The sequence below is a fragment of the Numenius arquata genome, chromosome 11 (assembly GCF_964106895.1).
Source record: "Numenius arquata chromosome 11, bNumArq3.hap1.1, whole genome shotgun sequence".
Lineage (NCBI taxonomy): Eukaryota > Metazoa > Chordata > Aves > Charadriiformes > Scolopacidae > Numenius > Numenius arquata.
In genome coordinates, this window is record NC_133586.1 from 27,561,268 (window position 1) to 27,578,622 (window position 17,355).

The 17,355-nt window shown below is 48.8% G+C and overlaps 1 protein-coding gene across 1 annotated transcript in view; it reads right to left on the reverse strand.

Annotated features, from left to right (window-relative positions):
• The window catches only part of FGF18 (fibroblast growth factor 18), a 75,694-nt gene that overhangs the window by 43,535 nt on the left and 14,804 nt on the right, over nt 1-17,355 (reverse strand). Inside the window, exon 3 of the mRNA XM_074156026.1 lies at nt 3,121-3,301. Within this exon, the coding sequence (XP_074012127.1) occupies nt 3,121-3,301 (181 nt within the window). The remainder of the gene's footprint in view (nt 1-3,120; nt 3,302-17,355) is intronic.

Genomic DNA, 17,355 nt, shown 5'->3' on the forward strand with positions numbered 1-17,355 from the left:
TTATTAGATTTAATTTAGTCCAATAATTGACTTATCTGTTAATGGATTCTAATTCATCTGAGAAGGGATCAAATCCATCTGATTAAAAGGATTACATCGACTCAATTAATTCTATTAACTGACTTAATTTGCCATTTAATAATTTGACACATGGGGCCAGATCTTGGCCCTGAAGAACACGTAAACCAAAAAATAGATACCAGAATTATCATGCCAGCAAAACTACGCATTGCAGAGCATTAATTTTTCCTTGCACAGGGCATTTGCAGACCTGGATAAAACATTTAGGGGGGGCTTCCTCTGGCCGGATTCCCCCAGCCCTGTGGTATCTTCTCTCCCTGACCCAGGGCTGCTTGGTCATTTTGCTGTACTCACTGGTGGCTGCCTGGAAAGGAGCAATTCCCTGCCTGAGATCTGCCACCTCCCCTCTTTTCTGGGCATTCTCTTCAACCACAGAGGTGAGAAGTTTTACAGAAGTCAATAAAACCTTGCAATAAAACTAACCTCCCTTCAAAGGCAGGGCGACCCTCCCACGCCAGCCATTTGGATGCTGTATATGTGCAAAAAAAAAAAAAAAAAGAAGAAAAAAAGAAAAAAAAGCATCTCTTCACTTGGACATTGATCTTTAACCAGTTGTGAATGTATGGGAGGAGACGGGAAAGAGGTGCTAAAATGTTATTAGCTCCCCCATCCTTAAAACTGGCTAGTGCTAATTGCTGGTGATGAGTACTGTGGACCTTCACTACAGCCTTGCTGCTACATTAAGATGGAGTCTGCGCTGTCCCTGCCTGATGTCACCTTCTCTTAATGGGACTGAGCTGTTGGGAGAATTCAGGGAATTCTCACGGGCACCTTTTCCTGCATCTCTTGCCTTTTCTCAGCTTTCGGCTCTTGCTCGTCCTCCCAAGGCCTTCCCCGGGCTGTAATCCTCAGGACATGGCTCCACATCACCTCCACCACCATCTCCTCTGTCAGTGGGGACAGGGTTAAGAGGGTGGAGAAGCTGTGGGAGACAGGGCACCGTCTGCAAGGGGGAGGTAGCCAAGAAAGGAGCTGGGCGCTCCCCGGCACTCAGCATCCTGCCAGCCCACAGGCAGCGGGAGAGGGGAGACGAGAGAAAGGACAGGAGGAAAAGCAGCCATCTGCTGCACCGGAGGAGAGGTGTCCTCCCTCCTTCAGATCCGACCAGCGAGAACGGAGATGGGGATCAAAAGTTTGCAACTGTTGAGATCCCCAGACCTGGTTTAAGCCTCTCTCTGGTCTTGATCAAAGGTTACTCCATCATAATGCCTCGGGGGGAGGGGTTCCCAGCACATAATGAATCCTGTGTCATTGCCTTTGTATCCAGTTTTGGCTGTAACGCAGATGGTTCTCACTTCAGTAACTCTGACATCTCTCCCCCCCTTCATTATCACAGCTAGGAGCTCTGCGTGGTCACATCCTGGACCTCCATGTCCCACCTCACTGTCTCCCCGATTATCATGCTCGAAGCGTTCCCGTGCCAAGCAAGACGACAAACAGATTTCCATAACCTTTCAGCAGGGCTAGGGATGGGAAGGCTTTGCAGCTTGACGCGTCAAGGAGTTTTATTAGGAGCTGGGGGGGAGGGAAGCAGGCGGAGGCGGGGTGTCAGCAAATGGCCTCCAGGGCCGGAGCCCTCCAGGTTGCGAGGACAATTTGTTAGAAGAGAGGATTTTGGTGGCGAGCAGCGAGGGAGGCAGTGGGGAGCTCCCCGGATGGGAGATGTCGGGCTCTGCGATGGCGCAGCATCGCCACCGGTCACCGACACTGGGATTCGCTGTTCAGGCACCGTTGCATATGTATGAAGGGGACAAGATGGGCTTTGACACATAAATTAGCACTTGTCAGCTGCTCACGGGCACAGTTCCCTGCTGCACCCCACTGTAAATGCTGCCTTCTTTTATGGGAAGGGAAAAGCTACATCACGTTACCTGACAGTCACTGCGGGCAGGAGTGCTCCCCGGGCAGCCAGCAGCCAGTGACTAGTTTACATATCAAACCTCAAGACGATGAATGCAATAAAATGACACAATAATTAGCAGCCAAGTGGCACTTTCCACTCTTGTTTTATCTGGAAATTTGAGAATGACAAAGGACAAGGTTGATGAGACCTCGGGGCAGGGCTTTCCCTGAGACATAGGGCTACACAACAGCTGTGGGCGTTCATTTCGTTCCAGCCAGGTGCTTTCTAGCCATCACCTCCCCGTGGCACAGGTTACCCCGATCCTCCTGCTCAGCACGGCGTGTACCTCATCCCACCTGAAGGGAAAACCGGACCCAGATCTTGACCTGCCATCGTAGCGGCCCACCTCACCCGTGTAGTCAGCTTCACGTGAACCTGTACGCTGGCCACCACGTACACACACCTCTGCAGCGACGCATGGACGCACGGGGCTGGACATCCACAACAGAAAAAGGACCAGTGCTCTGAACGGCCCTAAAATCCTTCCAGCAACTGTATCTGTGCCACAACTATCTCAAAGTGTACCAGAATTACAGAGCTTTTTCGTACTTCAGGCTGCTAGCACATTGCCTGCATGCAAATCACCGTGAGAATAGTTGAACACTCTGCTGGCCCAGGGGAAGTTCAATTATTTGCGTCCCCGCAGGACCCAGATGCCCCAAGATACAACCGGGGTACTCTCAAAGCTCCAAAGTCTGCTTAATTTCAGCTCAACCCAAACATCCCCCCCCCGTGCCTAGAAAGATGAAGCACTGGATTCACCCAAACTCAAGCTCAAAGTTCATGGGGAAAGAACACCCCCAACCACCAACCTGGGTATCATTTATGAATTAGAATAGACACACTGTGAACTCGTCCGTGGGGCAGAAAAAGATTCTTCTCTTCAAGCACCATCATACACTAATAAACTGGGGCAGGACAGTACTGTGGGAACTGCATGCAGCTGGGAGCCAGGCTGACAGCCTGCTCCAACACAACAAAACCCATGTTCTTAACCTGGAAAGTTTTTTTTTCCCTTTTATCCTGTTTTTTTTTTTAATTTCTCTTCTTATTTCTCTCCCAAGAGGTTCTCAGCCCAACATACAGGATTAAAGCCTTTGACCTGGAGTGTGGGGGACCCCAGTAAATATTCTTACCATATTTATCTCCATCTTCTCCTTTGGCACTGATCCTCCTGCCGAGCACTTGGATGTGCTTCCCACTTGTCCTGCTGTAGAGCTGATAGAGCCGAAGCTGCTTCCTGCTCACGTCGTCCCTCGCTCGCGTCTGGTTCTCCACATGTATCCGAAAATCTACATTCTCCTCAGCAGCGAACATCTGAGAGCAGGTGGGGAAGGGGAGGAGGGGAGAGAGAACAGAACAGACCGTGAAACCAAACAAGCACCTTGGGCAGAAAGAGGGCACACCAACCTGCCCAGGGGCACATGGCACAAGAGGACTGGGATTTGGCTGCCCTTCCCTTGACAGCTGCGGCTGCGGTATCAGGCACTCCATGTGTAATTCTAGCCAGAGCTGGCTCTCGACAGCAATCCAAACCTGGGTTTTTACAATCAAACTGTGGAGGGTTTTTTTTTTTCTTTTTTTTTTTCTTTTTTTTTTTTTCTTTTTTTTTTTTTTTTTGAGTAAAAACTTCTGCTCAGTCCTGCTTTGATTGAATCCTGGTCAGCCATGCTGGCCATAAATCAGGTGTTCCTTTGCACGGGCATCGCCTCTATCCAGGTTACAGGGACACGTATGGGAGAAAGGGGATGGACAACTCCATTTCAGAGAATTTGTGCTTCACCTTCAGCCGCTGCATTGATTCCCTGGATTAACTGCAGGGAAGAAGTCAAGGGGTTTATCTATTTATGCTGACGTTAGCAGACTGGACTCCAGTTTCACACCAGCATAAAATCTACTACGATCAAAGTGTCATCTGTACACGGGCACTCTTCAGCCTAACTTTTTTGCCAGTGCTGCTTTTCAGTGAAACCAGCTCATTGGTGACTGTCTATGGATGCATCTCTGTCTGCCTCAACAGGGCCACAGCTTGGGGAGATGCTCATGAGAGCCAGCAAGAGCCAAACCAGCAGGTCCAGCCACAAGGCCATTATCAGCAGGGGTCTGATTGCTTGAGCCATTTCAACTGGTTTTTCTGGACGATGGATTAAACTAACCTTAGTTCACTTCAACCTTAAAATATCACCAGAAACGTTCTCTGACATATCTGCCCTTCTCTGGAGATCTTGCTTCCTATCTTAACTGTTGCCAAGAAACACCGAAACAGGATTCCTGCTTTTGCATCCAGAGAGTTATCCCACTTTGCCCAAGGCCAAAGGACCAGACAACCCAGACATTCTTGAGATGCCCTCCCAAAGGGGAGGCTGAGCAGCACGCACCCAAAAGCACTTCATGCCCAAACAATACAAAAGCCCAGAAATCACTCCACAATCCATCCCTGTGAGCGTTTGCACCACAACATCCACGCTGCACACTCCAAACTCACAGACAGACAATATTTCGGTGGCAGACTCCCTTCACAGGACAATAAGTTATTTGGAAACCAAAAGGAAAAGGTCATCGAGTGGCACACACGCGACACCACCGCACAACAGGCTATATTCAATTTGACCACGACAAAGACCACTCAAGGTCTACTTGCTGCTGGTGAGCTCTAATGTTGTGTACCATTTGTGTGCAAGAGACAAAATGCACCACAAAATAAGAATCTCATGGGAATTTAAAGATGCCTACGTTTGGGACTGGCAGAGGAACGACATTTACTCCTAGCAGGGTTACTACCTCTCCTCCTAACACATCCCCACTACAGCATGCCTGTCCTCTCAGCCTGCAAGCAACAGCGTTCTGATATATTGGTGTGGGGATGGAGCTGGCAATGCAAATGAAAAAGGGTCAATGAATCCTCATTCAGGTCCATTCCAGGCTAAAACATATGAGAGCAAGTGGCCACAACACACAAAACAGCCCCACTTCAGCCTCCTGGCATGTGTCATCTCATACCAGCAAATATTTCGAAGCTGAATGCTCCCTGAAAGTCAAAACCTCAGAAGAACTTTTTAGCATTTCAGGTTAACGAGTAGACCCACAGATCTGCAGCAGGAGGAAAACTTTGGGCAGGCAGCGCTGCTTAGCACCAGACCTTCACTAAGCAACCCAAACAAAAACATTATATTCAACACAGTGGCAACAGCAATGAGGTTCACGGGGATGTTGCAGGATCATCTTTGCTGCCCTTATTAAACGCTGGGATTATGCTATTTGAATCCCAAGTCTTAGGAGAGAAAGCTATTTAACTGCCTTACGTTACTGTCAGAAGTCAGGAGGAGGCTGCAGGAGCTAAACAGGCTGAGCAAAAGGAGATTCAGGGCAATGCTGGGTCTAAACAGGCATTCAAGGTGACAACAGAGGTGGCAGGCAAAAATGACACAGTTAATCGCAGCAATATTTCCCACTCTCAGAAACCAGTGCAGCAAGAAGCTGTGACCCAAAGCCATGGATGGGAGAGGAGAAGCAGCCCTGGCACCTGCCAGGAAGGCACCAGGGGATGCTTTGGGCATGAATAATATTTATTTTTTTTTTCTCCCTACATGTCTTCTTACTTTCTTTTCAAATGCTGTTGTTGCGAAGGATGCTAAACTACTAAAACCAGAGATGTTCAAGTAATGTTGACGGTCTGCCTCGTACCCACAAAAGCGAGGCTATTTGTAGTTAAGATTCTGGCTCCGTCATTTTAAGATTTAAAACAGATTTTAAATCAAGATGACGTCGTTACATTGCTTTCACCACATGTTAATGAATTTCACATTTTTCTAGGAAAAAAAACAAAACAGGTGGGATCTGAAGTGGGGGGAAGGGCAGGTTCCTCTGCTTTCTTAGAAACTTCAAACAGAAAAGGCAATCCCTTTTCCAAAGCATGTTTTAATTCTCTGTTTTAATTGTCTCTGGAGCAGTCATGCCGCAGAGGCCCCAGCCCACAGCCACAGTGCCCGGGTGGACTCTGGAGCACCCCTGGAGCCATCCCACGCTGTGGTCAGCCTTGAACATGCCACAAACCCGTCTGCACATGTTTGTCACAGTTCTCCTGCCCAAGATCAGCTAATTAAGTGTCTCCTCCCTTGGCAAGGAGAGCACAGCTGCAGCCCAGAGGGATGACATCTCCTCCTCCACCAGCCAAGGGCCTGGCTGGCATCACCCACAACCCCAACACCTTGTCCAAGCCCAGCTGGGACCAGCAGGGGACACTGACCCTGGGAATAAAGTCAGCCCAAGCCTGTATCACTCCATCACTTCTCCAGCAATAGCTCTAACGCAGGGAAAGAAATCCTGGAGGAATGTGCTAGAGGTTCTCTTTGCAGCTGACCTATCCCTTGGTCAAGCAGCAGTGGTCCAGAGCAGCAGTGAAATCACCAGGGTTTAGCTGCCTGCTTAAAGATAGGCATGAGCTTAACCACGCTGTTGAAACAGGATGCTCTGCTGGACCCTGGCCAAGGTGAATTAGCCGTGCCAGCCTGAGCTGCATCTGGCCCACAGCAGAGAGTATCAATACTCTAAAATAAAATTTCATGCAGTGTCGATTGCACAAGATAAAGCCTATTTGATCATCTCTGAAATCCATTCTCACAGTTTCCCTGCCCTAAAGAGTATACTCCCTCAAGCAGCTAACTTTACTGAGATAAGAAAGTCCATTTATATATACCATAAGAGAGACTCTCTTTCATAAATCTCAAAAAAATTAGTAACATATGCCTCCTTTGGTAACTGATCGCCAACACTCACTCCAGAAGGTCACCTAAAACCAAGTCCCTCCACCCCCAAATACATTGCCGTAACAATCACAACACACAAAAACGAATGCAGAAATGTCTTTAAGTCCCAGCCCTGCTTGAAAACTTAAAGGCTTCCACTTCTGTTCACCAAAGCAAAAAAGGAAATCTCTTTTTTCTCTCCCTCCCTCTTTTTTTTTTTTTTTTTTTTTTTTACTATTAATATGTTATTACTGCATTTAAAAACATCACACACAAAATGATCACTTTTTGGGGGGGGCTTTCAATCTCATCATCTGTGTATCCACGATGGAGGTAGCAAAACCTCCAGACTCTGGCTCCAGAGTTCGGCACAACAGGTCCCTGAAACAAACAGCTGCTCCCGACCAGCCACGTGCCATGTGGGACGCTCTCTGGGGACAGGAAAAGGATTTCCTCCATTACTTTATCTCCTCCAGCCTTTTGGTGGGATTTGGGGTTGTATCGTGGTCTATTCTGCCAATGCACCCAACTGGTATGGGCCACTGTCTATGCAGGACAACTTCAGCATCTCAGGAGAGCGGGTTTCATACAGCTCCATCTCGTTCTTTGCCAATGATTTATAGTCTGCAAAATCCCAGTCGTTAAACACAAGCATCGAATTTGGCTTCAGTTTTATTCTTGCTCTCTTTTTCTTTTCAATCAGTTCCTCATCTATTTATTATTTATTTACCACTACCTCTTTCAGTGACAATATACAGCTATAAAGGCATCCCAAGAGTACAGTTGGCAAGATAGAGCTTATGAAAGGGAATAAACAGCATTCCTTTAAAAAACAACCATCACCTCAAGCAACTGATGCATGAGAAATGCTTCACTCCTGAAAAGCAGCAGCTCTCCCTCCTCCCTGTTGTATGATTCAAGGTAGGTGCATTCAGTCCCACCTCCTCTCCAAACAGCCACAGAAGCCAGAGACGACATCAGTCTTCAGACAGCCCACACCGGGAGATTTTTCAAGTGCTTTTTTTGCCGAATGATTCTCAAATAGTGAGTGGATTTCATTTTAAATGGCTTTACAATGATCCCTCAGCTTAAGGAATGACCCTCCTATCTGTTAAATCCCAGATGGAGGGTGAGGGAAAGGCCATTTTGCTGATGCAGCCAGAGGTCTCACCATGAAGCAATCCAAGAAATGCTCAAGAGCGGCAAAAGCCTCCCACAGCAGCACTGGGATGTTAGTCCTACACCAGCTCCTGCCACATCTCTGCAGACACGGATGCCTTCTTGTGAACGGGAAGCACTCACAGTCCCATCAAGGTCACCAAATCCCTTGCAGTGCCAAGCCACATTTGCGGGATTTGTCTTTCCACCCATCCATCCACCCAACCAGCCCCTGTGCACTTTGAGTCCAGCTTTGGAGTCCTCAACACAGGAAGGATATGGACCTGTTGGAACGGGTCCAGAGGAGGGCCACGAAGATGATCAGAGGGATGGAGCACCTCCCCTATGAAGACAGGCTGAGAGAGCTGGGGTTGTTCAGCCTGGAGAAGAGAAGGCTCTGGGGAGACCTCATAGCAGCCTTCCAATATCTGAAGGGAACCTACAGGAGAGCCGGAGAGGGACTCTTTGTCAGGAAATGTAGTGACAGGACAAGGGGTAATGGTTTTAAATTGGAAGAGGGGAGATTTAGATTAGATGTTAGGAGGAAATTCTTTCCTGTGAGGGTGGTGAAGCACTGGAACAGGTTGCCCAGGGAGGTTGTGGATGCCCCATCCCTGGAAGTGTTCAAGGCCAGGCTGGATGGGGCTTTGAGCAACCTGCTCTAGTGGAGGTGTCCCTGCCCATGGCAGGGGGGTTGAAACTCGATGATCTTTAAGGTCCCTTCCAACTCTAACCATTCTATGATTCTATTGTGAGCTCTCCAGTAAAAGGGGATGTTAATCTGTTATTGTTCATGTCATAAAGCGTCACAGCATGAGATGTCTGAGACCCATGGCACGGCCAAGTTAGCTGGGAGCTGGACTTCAGAATTTCCTGGTTCTTTTGCTTTTTATCCTTGAGAGCCTCCAAGCCTCATCAGAGAGCAAACCATATGTCATTCCCCAAACCAAACGAGGAATACAAAATCCCTCTCGCTAAGGGCCGTACCGATTGCAAAAGATAAACAAATCAAGCTATTCAAAGCCCTTTCAAACCCCATCTGATAAGCAGGAAATACTTATTACCTTTCAGCCATCAAATCAACCTAATATTAATGATTTTCTCCATGACCTTCGAAACACATGAAAGTTAACTCGATAAGGTCAACAAGAGGATATCCAAAACAGATCTCTCTCAAGTCCGCAAAGGCAAGTAACAAACCACTTTGCTTCCATCACTTTGGCAAAATTCCTCTATGCCAATTACAGCAGGATTTGCTGGCTCACCATAACAGCCGTCCTTGACGTGCAGCGAAACACAATGCACCCCTTATTCGCTGCTTTTTCCTCCTCTTCACTGCAAAGTCAATCCAGCGCCAGGATACTGTTACCTCCAGGTTACAGAGCCCAGCTCGAAGCCAGGCAGGAGTGGATGTACACTGCTTTGGAATATTCACTTCTTTGGGCTTAGAAGCACATTCGAAAATTCATCTAACACAAAGTGGGTCCATATTCAGGTGCACAGCGGGAACCCGGAGCGAAGGGAGAGGGCACCTCAGGGTGAATCTCTGTGCATCCAATGGAGAGAGGCTATGGAGGGACACTGCAGAACTACACAAGTGTCACTAAGCCTTTCAAAATAACAGAACTTCACCCTTTGTTTTGGTGTTTGCTTCTCCTGCCATCCACAGAAAAATATTTTCTCCTTGAGAAATAAATATCCAAAAGTCTAAGTTGCACTCTGAGTCTTGGGTGGTGATGGTGTACACTCCAGGAGCCTCTGTGAGAAAGGCCAACGCACCACGGAAGCAATTGTTCAAAATGATGCAGACATTAGACGCCCAAACTCCACAAAAGACTCCACCAATGGCAGTTACAGAGTATTTCACTCGAAATGCTTTTTGATATATTTTTTTTGGTGGGGAAAAAAAAAAATATTTCACCAGACAAGCATGAATGTCCTACTTAAAACCCAGATTGCAAAAGATCTCATCCCACACGAGTTGTACCACTCTGTAGCCTGCTCATAAATCGAGTCATGAACTATCTTTTGTCTTTGCTTCCTTAGAAGGCGGTTTCAGAAACACATCCCTAATGCTGTCTGCCTTAATTTTCTACCTTGTATATTTACACCCACTTCACATCTGTTTGTTCTTGTACCAACAGTGTCCGTCAGCTTGAATAATGCTTTTCCCCCACTTCTCCTTGCAATGCATTCAGGCTATTCCCTTTCTCCGCTCCCTTCCCAAGCACCATTATACCATGCTGGGAAAGGAAGAGAACTAAGCACCAGACCACCTCCACCTCCCCTCGTCGCAGAGGAGCTCCTGCCTGCACCGAGGACGGGTGCTGAGCTCTCCCTCGGCATGGGCCCATGCAGGAGACATCAGGCCACCACATGGAGAAACCCTGAGCTCTCCTCGCTCCTGCACAGATATGCTTGGAAACCGAGCCCCTCATTTCCTTGACTCGAGCACTTTCAAGTTGCTGCAGTACGTGAAATTCAATGATGCTTTCTCTCTGTTTAATGCACTCCAAGAGAAGCGCACGTAGGGATGGAGCTGGAAAGAAGGAAATGGGGTGATGAGGGGGTCGAGCCTGCCTGTCCCTTTGGATTTCAGAAATGTTAAACAACACCCAAAGAGAAGACATTTCCAGGGCTTGGAAGAGGGGACATACAGCTCAGCGAGGTGACACATACTTGGATCCAAAAGCTGCTCTGCAAGCGGAGACTCCTTTTCTCCGGAGAGCTGCCTGCTGCATTCAGAGAGGCCACATATTAAATCTCCTCGGGCAGCGTCAGACCTTCGTTCCCTCTGGAACACCCACCCCCCGAGAAATAGGGCTCTCGTTCAGCCAAACTCCCCAGCATCTGCCCAAGATCCCACCAGCTCTCCAAGCCATGCACCACTGCTATCTTGCTCCCCTAAAGCAACATGTCCATCAGACAGCAATGTTACTGAGCCTGGTATGAAACCACGAGGAAAGCGGGAGGGAGTGCCAAAAGACTGGAACCTGAGAGAGTTTGAGGAAACGTATGTTTTATGGCCCATCAGTCAGTATTTGGCCATTTTCTAGAGAAAGATGATGCCACCTTTGAGAAAACCAAATTTCTCCTTTTGATGATGGAGCGAGCCTTCGCCAGAACTGTGAAAACACACCATTTGTGAGATGGTGACATTTTAAACTTGTTCCACCCTTGGGAATGGTTCAGTCTGGGGAAGAGCAGGGTTTCAGCCTTGATTAATGATTTTTGAAACCCCAGCCATACCCATGTGCAAGCAGAGGAAGGGAAGGGACTTCCAGCCAGCTCTGCCCACCAGTACAAAACCCAGCACAAGGGAGCTGCTGAGGGGCTCCAACACCCCCGTCCTCCACATCTCCACTCACTGAGCCAGAACCACGTCACTGGCTGCATCCCCCAGGTCATCATAGAATAGTTTGGGTTGGAAAGGACCTTAAAGACTACCCGGTCTCACCCCCTGCCCTGGGCAGGGACACCTCCCACCAGACCAGGTTGCTCAAAGTCCCCTCCAACCTGGCCTTGAACCCCTCTAGGGATGGGGCAGCCACAACTTCTCTGGTCCAGGGTCTCACCTCCTTCTCTGGGCAACCGGGGCCAGGGTCTCACCTCCCTCAGAGTGCAAAATTTCATCCTGATATCTAATCTAAATCTCCCCTCTTCCAGCTTGAAGCCATTACCCCTCGTCCTGTCACTACCTGTCCTTGTAAAAAGTCCATCCCCAGCTTTCAGATACTGGAAACCTCCTATAAGGTCTCCCTGGAGCCTTCTCTTCTCCAGGCTGAACACCCCCAACTTTCTCAGCCTGTCCTCACGGCAGAGGGGCTCCAGCCCTCTGATCGTTAATAGAATTAATGTGAGCAACAGCAGCTCAGCAGCCTGCAAGGGGGAGCCCACCCCTCCAGCATCCACCTTCCCCCCTCGTAGGACCCTGTGTCCTGCCATGGTGCAGCAGCACCCAAGGGGCCAAGACTGGCCACCTCCCAGCACCAAAAGGCACCTCTTTCCCAGTGGGACCAGTTCCTGCTACCTGTGCTAGCCAAAGCAAATCACACCCGGGCATCTCAGCTGCAGGGGTGCCTGCAGGATGCTGCCTCTCATCACGAGCTTTTGACAGTTTTGATTCTCTGGAAATACAACTCAGACCTTAATTCTTTTTCTTATTTTTCTCCAGTTGTATACTTTTTTTAAAAAAAAAAAATAATCGGGACTGGTATTATTTTACCACAGCTATCAATCAGGCAAGCAGCAAGCAGGGCCTTTTCTTTCTTCCTTTCTTTCTTTGTCTGTCTTTCTTTTTAATGCTTGTTATATCTCTGCTACATACTTCCTCTCCACACAGAAATATCCCTTCAAAGCTTGATATTATTGAGCAGCTTTCAACCATGCCCAGCAGAGCCATGTATTCTCTGCATTTGTCTGGCCTTTGTTTCTAGGAATGAAATACCAATGGCTGAACAGTGTGACTTCATTTCACTCCTTCATTCCAATACTTGTTCTATTTCTATCCCACTGGGTCAAACTCACCTATTGTGAGACCTCACCGATTTCAATTACATCAGGGATTAATTTGTTCCATTGCGTTGAAGCTGTTAATACAATCCTGGCTGGCTCTAGACGAGAAAAGGCACGGTGGAGACCTCCCTCGCAGGCAGTGTGTTTAACAGCGGTCTTGATCTTCATTTTTGTTCAGCGGTGGGGTTTTTTTTTTTCCCCCTTCCTTTTGTGCCCCTTTGCCCCTCTTTTCACAATCTTCCCCTTCCTTTCTAAATTGCCCTTATCAGAACTGGGTGGTCCTTCTGACTTCCACTGCAACTGGCAAAACGTTGCCTCTTCCAAAGCCGCTGCCCAGGGCTTGCGAGGGAGGTGGGCGCTGGAAGGAAGGTCTGACCCAAAGGCTCCTGACACCACGCAGACGTGTCTGCTCCAGCTTTGGCACCTCTTCTCCCCCAGGATGATTTCCAAGGGTCGCTGCAGGTCCCCACGCACCCAGAGGGATCTCAGTTCTGCAGCTCTGACTATTGGCCGACCCTCAATCGACCAAGGTCTCCAGGGGAAAACTCGAGGGGATCCTCCGTGTAGCAGATGGACACACTGAAATGCACATTTGTCAAGTAACTCTGGTTGTCCTTTCTGGGGCTCCCAAACTGGGACACATGATCATGACAGAGCTTTAAAATGTCCAGCACTGTGGACTCATAGGACATCTGTGATATCAGCCTAAGGCGATCTCAGCAATCCTGACTCCAGGTTGTCATTTATCCACGTGATTTTGTCTCAGGAAATAGAGATATTGATGCAGGGAGACTTAGGGCCCACACGGGTGCAAAGCAGTTTAGCTTTCCTTGAGTGCTACAACTCTGTCCCACTACTTTTCCATTTTAAAAAAAATCCAACCATATCTTAGTGAAACTACATTTTTAGGAAATAGCGTGATGATTCCAGAATAGTAAGAACGGGAGTTTCAAAAAGATAAGTAGGCAAAAAAATAGAGGATATTAAAAAAACCCCAAACAAACAGCTCAACAAACAGATTACTCCCTTGTATACTGAAATACGTTAAAATTCCACAGTGGTTTCATGAGCCACCCACTCAAGTCTCATCCCCTTTGTGCCACGTATCGCCTAAAGAGCACTGCCTTGTAACTACACAGCCTGGACCTGACGGCATACAAGCACGCAACCCAAACCTTGGTGCCACCAGAAACCCTCGCGCCTGCCCAGGACTGAGACCTCACTGCACGTACATTGCTCTGGACACGACCTACCATGCAGCTCAAACCCACCCTGAGACACAAAACCCACCAAGAAAAGACAGGAAGGGCTCTGGAGGATGTCTTACACTACAACAGCCTTCACAACAGTCCTGATCTGCAAAAATCACTGCTGACACAAGCCTAAGCTTTCCAAAATATTCCCCTTTACTGTCAAAATCTCCTACCATGGTTTCTCCCCATACAGTTTTGGGGAAGAGCTAAGTTCCCATCCTTACCACTTTGCTACAGCTATTTCCAACACCATCAAGTTAAATGAGGGCAAAACAAACCAACCCCAAAACAATTCCCCCCCCCCTTCCCACCGTGCCTCCCAAAGGGCACACTCTGCTCGGGGAAGCTTCAATATTCATTAATTCCCCAAACCAGTGGCAACGTCCTTCAGGCTTCACATGGGCCATGCATGACCCAGGGTCCCTGCATGGCTCTGTGCTACTGCCACTGCTAGCACCAGGACATAAATATCTTTCAGAAGTAGTTTCACGCCCATGTCCCTCCCCACAGCACGGGTGTCGCGGCAAAGAAAACTACAACAAGGCTTTGTAGAACAGCCCCAACCCACCTCGGTGAGATCATGGATCCACAAAGCCAACAGTTGGATTCAGGGAGCGTGACATGCTACAACCACCTTCACTACCTTAACAAAAAAAAAAAGTTTCTTTTCTTTGTGGAGAAAATACTCCTGCTGAAATAAACCACCCTGATACGCAGGAATTTAAGCCATTCAAACTGACACAAGTGGTTGTCTGTTAGTGTTTTTGAGCAGTGGAAACAGGCATTCAGGAAACAAAACCTCGAGAGGAAACCATAAGGTCTCTCCAGCCCAAGACACACCAAAAGCAAAGCAAACCAAACCCAATGCCCAAGAAGGCAGCAGCACAGTAAGCCGTCTCTGAGCAGACATCACCCGCACACCGAGGCACCGAGGAGGTCCCTTGTGAAGCAGACCCAACAGCAGCAGCCAACCTTCTCCCCAACGACTTAAAAGCCTTTGCCCAAAGCACATGGAGCTCTGCAAAGGTGAGAAAAAGGGTGAGGGGGCTGTCCCTCCCCTGTCCCCGCTGGTCCCCAGGATGCTGCCAGCCCAGCACACCGTTTGTCCCCATCGCCCTCCGCTCCTTGCCCCGTATCACACCCAGCACTGGAGGAGCCCAGCTTGGCCACGGCAGTTGGGTTGCAGCGGAGACCAGGGTTGTCCTCCCAGCAGGGTGCTCCTGGGACAAAAGCTGCAGGCACCCCACTAAAAATACTTACCGGCAATTTGTTCATCTCTTCAAACGAGACCTGAGTCCAATTACTGAAAAACCCACCAGGTTCAAAGCACTCCTGACCTTTTCTCTCCTTCCCTCTATCATCAGCATCTTCCTCCTGGGGCAGACGCTCCAGCTGCAAGCCCTTTTGGCCACAGCAGCAGGGCAGAGCCGAAACCCCAAACCCACTCCCCTGAGACTGGTCAGGGGTTTTCCAAACCCTGGAAAAAGGCAGAGTCGTTCACCCCTAGGACTTACAATGCTAGTTTAAAGCATGGGCCCATCAGGTCCAAGGTGACATCTCTGGCTCTTCTGCTTGAAGCCCAGCCAGGACCTCCACAAAAACAGGAGCAAAAGCACAAGACATGGGAAATCCAAGCGATACTCAGGAAAATGTTGCTGTCAGGAGGAGACAGAAGGTCACCAGAAACCGATCTCCTCGTAAAAGAAACAAACATTTGCAGTGGCAGCACCGCAGCCGCGATCCGATGTTTACCCTGGTAGCTCCTTTCATCCCGGTCCCCTGACATAGTCCAAGGAACACACAGATCCCGGCTCCCACTGCAGAAAAGCAACTCCCTCTAGGGTAAAACATGGCAACTGCCGAGCAGCGAACACAAGCTCAGGGTAGGATTTCCAAAACACCTTTTTCCATTGCATTTGCAAAGAAAATAGAGGTGTGGCTAACAACTATCTCCCTGGACAGTAGCTCCCAAGCACTGGTCTCACGTGGAAGGTGACTTCTCCAGAAGCACACAGCTGATTCAGCAGAGATGCCTGGAGACCCATCGTATTATCCCATGCCACTTTTGCTCTGTCAAATTTCCTCTCTGGAAACCTTTTACTAAGCTCCAACTAGTCCTGCTCCTTCTGGCAAGACAACAGCTAGTGACCCGACACGGGAACGGTGCCAAGGGGAAGGGGACCTCCTCAGGTGTCACTGCTCACTCAGCCCACGATTCGGCAGCCTCTACGGAGGGCTGGGATGTAAGAAAATGGTTGTGACCAAGGACAGGGAGGTTAATCCATCTAACAATAACTGGAGGCCGGGTGGGGGATTTACCGAGATTGCAGGAGTCATTCCGCTGGGAATGTTTGTGCTGCTGATACCTCAACTTCTGCCTCGCGTCCATTCCCACTAGCCCGCCTCTGGTTTTTTCATGGCTGCTTTTAGGACTGGCTGACATCAGCTGTTTGAGACCCCAAATTCCTCCGACAGCTTGCACCCTCTCATCCTACATTTGAAAGTTTGTCTTCATCATTCACCTGAGCATCTTCTTTGCTCCCACTGTCTCCAACAGCACCGCTCTGAAGGGAGACGTTTGCGGGTTAACAGCAAGTATCAAATCCATGTTATGGAAACTATGGAAACTACCAAAACATCACTGGAAACTGGTAAATACACAGCAGCCTCAATGGTTACATGCCTCCCGAATACCAGCCTGCTAACATTGGTTGTGGAGGGGGGAAAAGTCCTGTCTCTCTGGGCTGAGCTCTATTTCAGAGCCTAATTATGACACCTGATAGGGACGCCCAGGTTGGGGGGAGCCTTTTTGGGCTCTTCATCCTGACCCAGTGAAATGAAGCCTGTGACAGCAGGGCTGGTGTTGCTGGACATGGCTGACACATGACAGCATTATGAGGGGTTGCTGTGGACCTGCCCTTCACCAACCACCAGGCTGAGCCAAAGCTTTTAGTGTCAAAACAGGAAAAGGAGTTGTACGTAAAGAATATCTCTGCAAACTTCAAGCTATGGTTGACAAAGACAGTAACGCCTCCTCAGGTGTAAAAACCCAGTAAAATACCAACCACGACTGGGCATTTCCTTTTCTCCTCCCAGTTCCCACTCATCAGGGATGCTGGCAATATGTAACGACATATTCTCTGTCCTTGGACTTCACCCACTGTATCCAAATAGTCGATCAGACCAGCCCTGGTTTGGGATACTGTTGGGAGGGCCAGGGACACAACCCTTACTTTTTAAAAAGCAAAGCACACAGCTGTACCAAAACCCAGAATTCATAGAAAGGGGACAGAGGGGACACAAGATTCACCTGCCCTGTTCACGCGGGGGCCCAGAGAGGCTTGGTGCTGCCACAGAGAAGGCTTAGGTTTGGAAATGATGTTGGAGGGAACTGGGACAACAATAGCACAGTGCAATCCAGCAGGAGATCAGCTGCCAGGAACAAGCCACTGGAGCGCTCTGAACCCACTGGGACTTATTAAAGGCAAGGTCCTGGGGTAACAGTGTTGACGAAGAGCAGTCAGGGTGAAAAGCGGAGCAGGTCAGCAAATCACCTGAAAATAAATGGCAATTTGTGAAATCACAGCCAGGGAGATGAGCAGCCCCTTGTCCGTCAAAGAGCCTTTCCCCTTTCAGTTGCACACTTTGCCAACACGCTGCTGACGAGTTTCCTTTTCCTCTCCCCAAGTTACCATGACCA